This window comes from Barbus barbus (assembly GCF_936440315.1).
Source record: "Barbus barbus genome assembly, chromosome: 14".
In the NCBI taxonomy this organism is placed as follows: domain Eukaryota; kingdom Metazoa; phylum Chordata; class Actinopteri; order Cypriniformes; family Cyprinidae; genus Barbus; species Barbus barbus.
Window position 1 is genome coordinate 18,855,407 of NC_136742.1, and position 12,545 is coordinate 18,867,951.

General features: G+C 37.3%; 2 protein-coding genes across 5 annotated transcripts in view; one reads left to right on the plus strand and one right to left on the minus strand.

Moving 5' to 3' along the window:
- Positions 1–3,919, plus strand: part of LOC306880675 (zinc finger protein DPF3-like) — a 41,073-nt gene extending 37,154 nt beyond the window's left edge. For both annotated transcript variants that reach the window (XM_079434373.1, XM_079434370.1), the window contains one exon: positions 1,686–3,919. In XM_079434373.1, the coding sequence (XP_079290499.1) occupies positions 1,686–1,753 (68 nt within the window). In that variant the 3' untranslated portion in view covers positions 1,754–3,919. The remainder of the gene's footprint in view (positions 1–1,685) is intronic.
- Positions 3,920–4,119: 200 nt separating this feature from the next.
- Positions 4,120–12,545, minus strand: part of rgs6 (regulator of G protein signaling 6) — a 68,313-nt gene continuing 59,887 nt past the window's right edge. For 2 of the 3 annotated variants that reach the window (XM_079434368.1, XM_079434369.1), the window contains exons 15-17: positions 9,315–9,501; positions 8,140–8,229; positions 4,120–6,628 (exon numbers count right to left, since the gene is read on the minus strand). In XM_079434368.1, the coding sequence (XP_079290494.1) occupies positions 6,578–6,628; positions 8,140–8,229; positions 9,315–9,501 (328 nt within the window). In that variant the 3' untranslated portion in view covers positions 4,120–6,577. Of the gene's footprint in view, positions 6,629–6,873; positions 6,928–8,139; positions 8,230–9,314; positions 9,502–12,545 lie in introns of all 3 variants that reach the window. The other variant, XM_079434367.1, reaches the window with a different exon arrangement.

A 12,545-nucleotide genomic window follows, 5' to 3' on the forward strand; every position in this document is an offset into this window, starting at 1 on the left:
AGGATGAATTTTGTTTGAGCAAAATGGTATACACCGTGCTGCCAACAACATTTCAATGAGACAAGCAATATCAAATGTCAGTATTCTCTTCCACCATCTTCTGAATTGCTGAAAATTGTGAATTTAGTTTTGTTGGGATAAGTATAATGCCACCTTTGTACTCAAAACATCTATAGAGGAAAACATCTATTTAGCAAAAAAAAGGGTATGTGTCCAAAAACACTTACTGAGTAGGAGTTACATGACATAGGCTAAATCGTTTACATCTCTGGTTCACCCCAAACAATGATAAAACCTTACAGTAATCTCACAAAATCATGTATTCCATAAGTATGTAATCATGTCAGTGCAATTTAGACAAGTCCAATGGATTCATAGACCAAGAAAACATGGGGTTAGATACCAAGATTGCTTGGCTAGGTCAAATAATGAAGGAGTTAGGATATTTTAAGGGATTCCTGCCCATCTTGGACACCATCTTGAAAATTACACCTTTCTAGTGGTTAAACTTTGGTAAACTTTTAGTATGTTATTAAGGACACCTAATACTACAAAAAACAACTGAGAAACCTTTTGTTAGAATTTTTTTAGGGTCAGGTGGTTTTTTTTCATATATGCAGCCGCCTATATTATGAGGGGGTAGAATCCACAGCTCAGTACTCGCTACTCAATACTCACGAGTACTTTTAAATAGGCTACTCTTTTACTCTTACTCAAGTAGTTTTTTGGACAAGTACTTTTACTCTACTCACACTACATTTTTTGGAGGGTAATGGTACTTTTACTTGAGTATATTTTTTCAGTACTCTTTCAACCACTGTTTATAAGTAATAAGCTATTTTCTGTCCTGTTTTGACCCCCTCATCGGAACGCTCTGTTTGAATAAGCGTGGAGGATTGTAGACACGGAAGTAAACACCCACTGCTATGATTGGCTAATAGTTGTGTATGTTTGACAGTCTACGTCCTACATTGATGAGTGCTGTGGAGCGACATCAGATCCAATATAGTCAGCACAGCATCGTCTATTAGTTGCAGTCTTTCTGAAAATCCTGCATCGAATTGTGCCTTGTTTGTAAAAAATCCATGGTAAAATTAAGTGAAATGACCAAGGGCTTTCTGATGCAGCCTGGAAAAAATAAAGCTGGGGAAATAAAGTTTATCGTTTGGTTTCTGCGTAGACCTGCATTTGCCTCTCTTGTCATTTACCTAGTACACGCACAAATCGGTGGGCGGGGCTAAATAGGCAGTGATGTAGAAGCAGGTGTTGATCTTCTGCAGAGTCGGTGTTTAGCCACACTATTATGTAATAAAGTGGCATATTCCACAAGCTGTCGTTTGACAGATTTGTTTCAATATTAACTGTTTGTAGAGAAACGAGAAGAGAGTTCTGAAACTTAGACTGTTTTTGTAGCACGACCTCTTATATATCAAAACATCAAGGAATTTTGATTTCTCAGTTCATGAACCCTTTAAAAAAAGTAATTGACTGACCCCATGAAATTCTACTGACCCATTACTGAAGACCCCTGTACTACATAGTTACAACAACAACAACAACAACAACAAATGCCACTGATTTACAATACACCACATGGACAAGTAAATAGATGAACAAACAGTCACACATTAAACAAATACACATGCTATATATGTGAGTCACCTTAGTATCTGTTTCATCCACAGGAAGTTGGAGTTGTCATCTGTGTCTTGATCTACTGAAGGATAAGGCATCTGGTTTCGGAGAGCCGTAAGCGTTGTGAGAAGGTTCTACACAGCTACACACACAGACACGCACAGCAGACTCAGGATGGATGTTTGTCTTGGTTTTGCTACGTAGTTCTCCTCCTGTAGTTGTGTGAAGTGGAGTCTTCCTCTACCTCTGTTACACAAACATTTTTCTCTACCGAGTCTAGGCAATCGGTAGTCTACCTCACATCCTGCTCACTAACAAATCCAAAGGCAGGTTTGAGTCCAGATCATCCAATTACCTAGAAACATGAGTCGTATTATATAAAAAGTACTTAGTTAAATAGCAACACCAGCACAATAACTATAATATTACAAATGAATGAAGTGATAATCAACTATACACACATTCTAAGCTATTTTTAACAAATAGCAGATTTTTAAATCAAGTTATCTGCTGTTTCTTCTCTATGTGCAACATAAACTTACTCAGAGACACACCAGTGATATAAAGCAAAATCTTTTTCATTTAAGTCCGTTTCTATTCACTTTAATCATATTTTCAATGTGTCTATGATGTTTGTAAGCCTACATGATTTCTTGCAAAGACATTTTTGGCTCATAACAGGAAACTGTTTGATGTAAAGAGGATAAATGTGATTAGTAGCTCATCTTTCTTACTGGGATCATCATTCAGGTAGACATTAAGGGCATAGTATCTGGGAGTTATTGTGAAAGCATTCTTGAATCTAAATGGCAAAAAATAGTTTTTCCATGGATTGAAGCAGCACTTAGCTTTGACTTCAGGACCGGAAAATAATGCTGTTGAGTGTTTTTATTTGTTCTTTTACATACTGTATATAATTTAGCAGACAATCGTGTGGTTGGTAAACTACATGATAGCCATCATATAATGCTTTTCCTTGTGCTACGGTAGTACTTGCATGCTTTGCATTTTCAAGCCAGCTTTTTTTCTCTAGGTTACATTTTGTAATTATTAAATGTGAATGCATTAGACTGTTTAATCTTTCGTTACATTGTGTCGGACATATCTGGTTATACTCCAGGAACATTCCAGTTTTGTGTGTCCTAGAACTTTCTATTGTTCCATCCGCCTGTTTGGAGCCCTTCATTTATTGATTGGAAGAACACTGCATGTACTTCATTTAAATATCACCTCATCTCGTTCCTCAATGTACCATCCCAATAAATTGGTCTCTTCTGCAATGTTATGAATGCATTTTCCATTAGTTTCTGTTTGAACTTTGTATTTCGCCCTCAAACGTTGACATGAAATGCAATGCAAAAGTTTCTGTGACTGTACAACGCTCATGAATATTTAATGAGCAGGTGCTATTCAGCGTTATGATTGGTTATTTGTTGCTAAATAACTACCAGTTATATAGAATGCAGCTGTCAAAATACGGGAACTGATTTTAAAAGTTTTTTTTTTTTATGTGAGGTTGCTAATTGATGGTATTTGTTGGTATATTGTTTTCCTCATATACCACCACATACCATATGCCTTTGTCATTTATAAGTAGAATTTCTAGTGAAAAACTACATCATCCATGATTCTGCAAAGACATTTCCACCAGAGAATCATAAAAGCAAATTGCACCCTTATTTAGTTTTATATTTCTCCATTGTTTTGTAATTTGATTGACTCGTTCACAATGCTTCATGGGATTCACGTTTTTATCCTCATTAAAGCTGTCTGGTACCAGTCTTGTACCTTTGGCTTCAAATCAAAGTTTGTAATGTTCATAGCTTATAATTCTTTAATGAGAACTACAAATCCAATGGGAAAATACTACCTGAACCAAGGGCACTTAAAAAAGTGGACGGGCACTGTTGCACTCCTTGAAAGGGAATTTAACTCCCAAGATTTTTTTGCTCCAGGCTTCATAGCCCACTGCTAAATACCCTTCTATAGTAAAAGTGCAATACTTTTCATTGCCCAGGGTTGAAAGCAAGCTTAAAAAGACGATAACCCGGGGTTAAGGTAGAAACAGCTCCATAATACCAATTTACAAAATGAATTAATCTAGTCCAAAAGTAGAAAAATGCAGCCTGTTACAATGACATTTCTTGTATATAACCATCTGGATTCAAACATAAATGTTGACATTTTAATCCTTTGCAATCACAAGAATCGTTTTGTACTTAATTGTTTTTATTATTATTATTTCATGTCTTTTTCTTTTTATCCTTGTTGTAATGTAAATTTTAATAAAAAAAAATCTAAGTAAAACCAAGTCTGTGCTGTTTCGACGTGATTCCTGCCATGCTTACCACTAGAGAGCAGCACATACACATTAACAGATGAACAGAGACACCTCAAATCTAGCTTATTGAAGCACAATTCTCGTTTAAGCTAAACATATGTGACATAAAATGCTGTCCATGCAGAGAAAAATGAAAAAGCATTCCAGAGCTCTCCAAACTGAATGTTTATTGAATGTCTCAGGACTTCAGGTCCTACTTTCCATTTTCTTGACCTACTGGATCCTCATCTTTGCCAATGAAAAAAAAAAGCCTAAAAGCAATAAAACTCTTTAGAAATATACCATGCATAGTTTTGTGCTGAATATGGCACTTGTGCCTCTAAGTTATATTCCACGTTCAGTATTCTACACAGCATCTTCCATATCCAGGATTGCTGTAAAGTTTATACATTCCATTTCAACCTAATGTACAGTTATGAGTCAACAAATCAACTACCTGAAAATGTGCAAAGGAAACGTGCTATATCAGCTGCACACATTTCTGTTCTGCCATTTGACTGTGTGTAAATATGCAGGCTAAAGACAACCGAAAGAATTCATGTGTTCCAGCAGCATAAGTCTATGTCTCTCTGGCAGTGATGCTGCTTCAGGAAACGATGCAAGCAAAAAATACAGAAATGCGATGAAAAAAAACCTTTCTAATGGGTAGCAATCCCACAAAAACACTGTCTACTGTTGATATGTTGGAAGTGAAAGGCTGTGATCCCCATATGTTTGTGTTCAGAGCAAATCATCATCATCATACTAATCACAACACCAACACAAAGCAACATTAAGCGCTTACATTCTACACTACAATACCATTCATTAAAGCAAGGACAAACATAGTTTATAAGGACCAATGTATTGGTTTCAAACACACAGTAATATCAGATGCTCATGGAACCCCAAAATTGCTTTGGTAAATCACACTCAGTCATAAAAGTTGACATTTTTGTAATAATTATGATTTAACGCCAATTATGACTTAGTATCATATAATTTTGACTCAAGTCATAATTATAAACTAAATAGTCAAAATGAGATACTAAGTCATAACTATGAGATAAAATCAAAATGATTACATTTTTGTCATAATTATTATTTTTTGTCAATTGTATTATTTTTTGTCAGTTTTCATCATTTTAACTTTTTGTTATAGATTCTGACATTTTTTAATCTAATAGTCTTATCGATGTATTTTCGACTTTTTCCCTCAGAAATATGAAATCTCATAATTGAATCTCATAATTTCAATTTATGTCATAATCGACCCATCGCAGAGCAAAGAGGAAACTGACAACGCGCTGACAGACAAGACAGAGCAGGTTAATTTTGGTATGAAACAAAGTCTCAGCTTTAAAATTTTTTAATTTTTTTAAGAAACTCAAAACAATAAATGCCGTTTTGTGGCTGTCGTGACAGATCGCTGTAGTGCCTCAGTTCAAGCGGTATGTGAACCGACTAGTTATAGCATGAAATCAACATAAATTAACTTCAGAACTTAAAAGGTATTTTGTTTCAACCACGGAAAGACGTCAATACACACCATTTTTCAAGTTCAAGTTCACCGACGTTAATCTACTCTCCTGTCTGGTTTGTTTGTCGGACAAAAATGACGGATTCGGCATTATGATTAATCAGATCGCCTGTCAATCAAACTCCTTGCGAAGGTTCGATTTAGATTTGTTTTTATGTTACAAAATAGGCCTCCGTAGATGCTCCTAAATCATTTAATTTTGTTATTTGTTTGGACATTTTGCTGTAAAGCTGTTCAGGAAACACACTGAAAAAGCAGGACTCGCATCTCAGGGATCCAGCGTTCCTCACTGGCGCCGTTTTTGTGCAAAAGCAGTATTCTGTGCTCTGAATCATCCTGAAATACTACCACTTTTTATTATTTTTCCTCAATAAAACTGAGTCTAAAAGGTATCGCTCTTCATTATTTTCTCATCTCAGTTAGAAGTATCATGTGCTAATACAGTAGGTGAGTATAACACGGCCTGTAGACAGAATAAATAGTTCTAGTTTCTTCAAAATGGCAGTAATAATGTGCTTTTCCAAACCCCTTCATTTCCCCTTAATTTAACTTTCATTCTTTATATTCAGTGACTGTCCAACAAGAAATATATGACGAAAAGTTCTGTGCAAACCTTGACTGAGGGAACAGTCACTGAAAGCCCTTATCAAGTTCTTCACTCCTTTGGAATGCTCTGAAGATTTGAGACACATCCTCACTTCATCTAAATGCTTAGCGTTGACATTACAGCACACCTTGTTTTCATGTCTGACAATGAATGTTTTTTTAACAGTAATCCAGGGAGACAGTCCCGTCCTTGCTGCAGTTTGGTTGTAGATATCAAATAAACGTAAAATGGTTCTCTAGATGGTACTGATAAATCTGACGTCGATGTATGCGGTCTTCGTAGTCACTGATTTAATAGACATAGCACTGTCGCCGTGTGGAGACTTTTTCTTTTTTTTTGGACTTATTTCATGCTGCCATCTAGAGTCGGTAGCTGTGCAGTGTTCGGGTGGGTTTTGGAGAGAGGGTGGTCCATACACGTGGTCCGTCATGGCCACAATCCTTCCACCCCAACAAACTGCAAACTGCAGGACTCGTCAGGAGGACTGCATGAGGCCTGTCAGTCGTTTACTTGTCAGAGACTTGCCCTGAAACACAATTACAATTAATTCATTTTGTGGAATTTAAAGAGTACCGTTTAAAAGTTGTGGTCTTCGATTCGACTAATAATATTCATCAGTAAATTCCAAATATAACAAATAGTATATTTATACATAAATATTCTATTTTATTCTGGTCTGACTACCTTCCAGAAAGCCTGATTTTGAGATAAAGCTAGAAAAAAGACTGGCGATGGTTGTTTTTTATTTTCTAGACAACAGGTGCCACTCACCACACTACGAGTGAATTTCTCCAGGGACGTGCGTCGACCTTGCTCAGTCTCAGGCTGTGGAGCCGAGGTTAATGGAGGGGAATGGGGAAGATACAGTGCACAACACCAAGTTACAGTGTTAGTAAATAAAAGTGAATGGATAACACAAAAAATATTCAAGAAAATTCATGTTAATCTGAAATAATAACAATGCGGCTGAAACACAATCAAACCGTAGAATGACTCTGAAGTGAACCAAAGTGCTTATGTTTAGCCATTACAAGTTGGTAGTGGAGTAAGTAAATATTAAGTTGGCTTAGTATGTTTTAATAGGTGCAAGCTGAACACTGAACACTCGTTTGCAAGCAAAGAAAAGGAAATCATTCAATTCAGGACTGATGTTTTTATTCAAAAAGAAATTTGAAATATTGTCTCTTATGAAAGAACTGACTTGGAAAAATGTGCTGAAAATGTACTCACCCTCAGGCCATTCAGGAAGTACAGTTTGTTTCATCATCGGGATGGATTTGGAGAAATTTAGCATTACTTGCTCGCCAATGGATCTTTTGCAGTGAATGGGTGCCGTCAATAATAAAAATGCTTCCTTCAGTGAAAAAAACTCACATCAAAATTCATCTACTAATTTGTTTAGGGCTGTTTTCGACTGTTTCGTCAGTGTTTGATATGTGCCCATTTCTTTCCTGATTCTGACAAGACAAGTTCTTCACCGGAAAAAGCAATGTTATAGATAGAGGACTTTAGCTGGAAGCGACGGTGTGAAGTAAAAAAAAAAAAAAGTTTCTTACAACCACACAGATTTTCACTTTACAAGGCATTAATTGTTGGACTGGAGTTGTACGGATTACTTGGGGTTAATTGTCATGTTTTTTCTGCTGTTTGGTCTCTCATTCTGACGGCACCCATTAACTGCAGAGGATCCATTGGTGAGCAAGTGATGAACTGCTAAATTCCTCCAAATCTATTCCGATGAAGAAACAAACTCATCTACATCTTGGATGAAATGAGGGTGAATAAATGTTCATTTTCAATCTTAATTTTGGGATAAACTATTCCTTTAGCAGAAAACGTCCTGTCAGAAAATTATCAGTATCGTTTCTATTTTTCAACATTTTCTTCCCTTACAGTACTCTAGTAGCGCACTGACTTTTGGTTTTATGGCTGAATGGTTTGTGAAAAAGAATACTGAGCGATACTGAAAACAAAAATGCAGAAAATTGATTCAGATTCATTACATGCGGCAGAGAGAGATTGGAGATTGAGACGAACCTTCTTTCTGGCCAGCAGGAGTTCCTGGTAAGAATTTGAGCGCAGGAAACGGGGGTAGCTGTCACTCTTCATCAGCTTGTAGATGTGGTCCTGAAAGAGAAAAAACAATGGAGGCTGACAGTGAGTTTGCAGCCTGGACAAAAGGAAAGCGCCTCATTGCACAGTAATGAGAAAGAGCTAAGAACCTTCACAAAAACTGCTTTCTGTCCTTATGATCTGGCTTCTATTTCCTTTCAATCATGGCATCGCATATGCACACATGAATAAATATGTAGTAGGTTCTCCCAAGGGATAATGTATATCTTGCAGCAGGATTAATTAGACTTAGCTGCCTATGAAGGCGCTGCCTATGCATGTTCTTTTTCCTTACAGATTATTAAAAAAAGAAGCATAATTCACTTGACAGCCTTCTACATTTATGCATTTAGCAGACGCTTTTATCCAAAGCGACTTACATTGCATTCAAGTTACAGTTTTACACTTTTATCAGCTCTTGCTTTCCCTGGGAATCGAACCCATGACCTTGGCGTTGCTAGCGCCATGCTCTACTATTTGAGCAAGTACCTTGACAGATTCTAAGCAGTGGATTCTGCAACACATTCTTCAATTATTCTACAAGCTAACTGCTTTCAGAAAATTCAGTTTCTGGAATAAAATGGATTTCATAATTCCAGAGAGACTTTTCACCCTGGTTCTGAGCATTGCCATGCCTGTTATTCTGTCTCTTTCATCAATCATGTAAATGTAGATAAATGAAGGAGACAGACACAAGACAAACTTTTGAACGGAGCCATGAGCACAGGGACAAGGAACAGATGATCCATCAATGTTATTGTACATCAATCTCCCCAAATAGCCCAAAGCCCTGAAGTTCCTATTTCATCATTTCAAAAAATGAAAAAGATTCTGCCTTGGGCACAACTTGTCCCTAAGTGCAGCTTTCATACTTCCTCCGTCCATCAAAAAACCTAAAAGCCCTCAATCATCTGTGAAAATGTGTTTACAGAATGATTATTGGACAAAAAAATAATAATAATAACATACAATTGTTAGATATCGCCAGATTTCTTCCCATTTAGTTCATACAGTAGGATAATTTTCTCCGAACGTACAGAAAGGGTGTGGAAATTGTTAAAAGGAACGGTTGAGCTGTGCTTCCTGTGACAGTTACTCACCTGGGCATCTTCAAAGCTGTAGCGGCCCGGGTCTTTTAGATTCTGACTGGTGCGCTCGTAGCTGTGTGAGTCCAGATTGATGGCACTGGGAGCTCCCTCAGCAAGAAACTCTTGCCAGATTTCCTGTGCACGAGCCGCCACCTCCTGCAGGGGGCGGCACTTCAGATCCTGCACAGCCAACCAGAACCTAAAGAGAAAATAATAATAAATGTCAGCTGTTCAGTGTGTTCATAATTATTAGGCACGTTGATATTCTGGTCATATTTTTTTTTCCAAAGCACATTTGACCAATTCTAAACCACATCAATCTTACGAACTACTATTAATGTTGTATTTAATCATTTATAAGTGATATACAGTCAGGTTCATAAATATTGGGACATCGACACAATTCTAACATTTTTGGCTCTATACACCACCACAATGGATTTCAATTGAAACGAACAAGATGTGCTTTAACTGCAGACTGTCAGATTTAATTTGAGGGTATTTACATCCAAATCAGGTGAACGGTGTAGGAATTACAACAGTTTGCATATGTGCCTCCCACTTGTTAAGGGACCAAAAGTAATGGGACAATTGGCTTCTCAGCTGTTCCATGGCCAGGTCTGTGTTATTCCCTCATTATCCCAATTGCAATGAGCAGATAAAAGGTCCAGAGTTAATTTCAAGTGTGCTATTTGCATTTGGAATCTGTTGCTGTCAACTGTCAAGATGAGATCCAAAGAGCTGTCACTATCAGTGAAGCAAGCCATCATTAGGCTGAAAAAACAAAACAAACCAATCAGAGAGATAGCAAAAACATTAGGCGTGGCCAAAACAACTGTTTGGAACATTCTTAAAAAGAAGGAACGCACCGGTGAGCTCAGCAACACCAAAAGACCCGGAAGACCACGGAAAACAACTGTGGTGGATGACCGAAGAATTCTTTCCCTGGTGAAGAAAACACCCTTCACAACAGTTGGCCAGATCAAGAACACTCTCCAGGAGGTATGTGTATGTGTGTCAAAGTCAACAATCAAGAGAAGACTTCACCAGAGTGAATACAGAGGGTTCACCACAAGATGTAAACCATTGGTGAGCCTCAAAAACAGGAAGGCCAGATTAGAGTTTGCCAAACGACATCTAAAAAAGCCTTCACAGTTCTGGAACAACATCCTATGGACAGATGAGACCAAGATCAACTTGTACCAGAGTGATGGGAAGAGAGGAGTATGGAGAAGGAAAGGAACTGCTCATGATCCTAAGCATACCACCTCATCAGTGAAGGGGGTGGTGATGGCGAAGTGGATAAGACACATGCCTTTGGTGTGAGAGACCCGGGTTCGAATCCACTGTGAGACACCAATGTGTCCCTGAGCAAGACACTTAACCCCCTAGTTGATCCAGAGGCGTGCGACCTCTGACATATATAGCAATTGTAAGTCGCTTTGGATAAAAGCGTCAGCTAAATGAATAAATTTAAATGTAAATGGTAGTGTCATGGCGTGGGCACGTATGGCTGCCAGTGGAACTGGTTCTCTTGTATTTATTGATGATGTGACTGCTGACAAAAGCAGCAGGATGAATTCTGAAGTGTTTCGGGCAATATTATCTGCTCATATTCAGCCAAATGCTTCAGAACTCACTGGACGGCGCTTCACAGTGCAGATGGACAATGACCCAAAGCATACTGCAAAAGCAACCAAAGAGTTTTTGAAGGGAAAGAAGTGAACTGTTATGCAATGGCCAAGTCAATCACCTGACCTGAATCCGACTGAGCATGCATTTCACTTGCTGAAGACAAAACTGAAGGGAAAATGCCCCAAGAACAAGCAGGAACTGAAGACGGTTGCAGTAGAGGCCTGGCAGAGCATCACCAGTTATAAAACCCAGCGTCTGGTGATGTCTATGCGTTCCAGACTTCAGGCTGTAATTGACTGCAAAGGATTTGCAACCAAGTATTAAAAAGTGAAAGTTTGATTTATGATTATTATTCTGTCCCATTACTTTTGGTCCCTTAACAAGTGGGAGGCACATATGCAAACTGTTGTAATTCCTACACCGTTCACCTGATTTGGATGTAAATACCCTCAAATTAAAGCTGACAGTCTGCAGTTAAGTTTCATTTGAAATCCATTGTGGTGGTGTATAGAGCCAAAAATGTTAGAATTGTGTCGATGTCCCAATATTTATGGACCTGACTGTATATTTGTCCATGAAGGCTGGAAGGGAAAAACTTATATTTAGGTGTGCATAATTATTAGGCATGTTTTCTTTTACAGATAAAATGAGCCAAAAAAGAGATTTAACTAGAGTCACTCTCAACTTATCTGTCTATAAAGCCTATATCAAAAAAATCAGTCTTCATGTATTTCACAACACTTCAGCATGTGATTTTTATTAAGTGAGAGTCATTTTTTAGGATTTTTTACCCAAGCAAAGTCTCTGAGAACCGGACACATTGCATATCTGGAGACTCCAGGTAGGTTGCAGTTCTGGAAAATGGTGACACTGGAGACTAAATGGTTCCTGATGGTTTCACACCTAATTCTTCACCTCAGTTCTTAATTATTTAGCACTAGCAGTTAACGTGTCTTTTCTTCTCCATCTCTTTTTTCTAACCATGCTGACCCACTGAACATTTCGCTGTCCAATGGTCATGCCTAAACTTTGCAAATTCTGGTATTGCATTATTATTGCATTCTTCTCATGGGCATTTAATAATTTTTGACTTTCAGTTTGAGTTAAAACTCAAATCAATTAATTTTAACATAGTTTGATTGTAAAAATACAAATTCTCACTACCATTCAAAAGTTTAGGTGTAGTAGGATTGTTTTTTAGTACTTTCATTCAACAATGCATTAATTTGATCAAAAATGACAGTAAAGACATTTATAATGTGACATTTTTTTTAAATACTGTTCTTTTCCATTAATCAGAGAATCCTGAATCAATGATCATGGTTTCCGCAAAAATATCAAGCAGCACAGCTAATTTCAACATTGGTAATAATAAGAAATGTTTCTTGAGCAAATCTTCATATTAAAATGATTTCTGAAGGATCATGTGACACTGAAGACTGGAGTAATTCAGCTGAAAATTCAACTTTGCCATCAAATAAATAAATTATATAGTAATACATTACATTTTTAAATACTAAAATAGAAAACAATTGTTTTTAAAGTGTAATAATATTCCACAATATTTTTTTAATCATATTTTTGATTAAAAAGTCATCTTGGAGACTT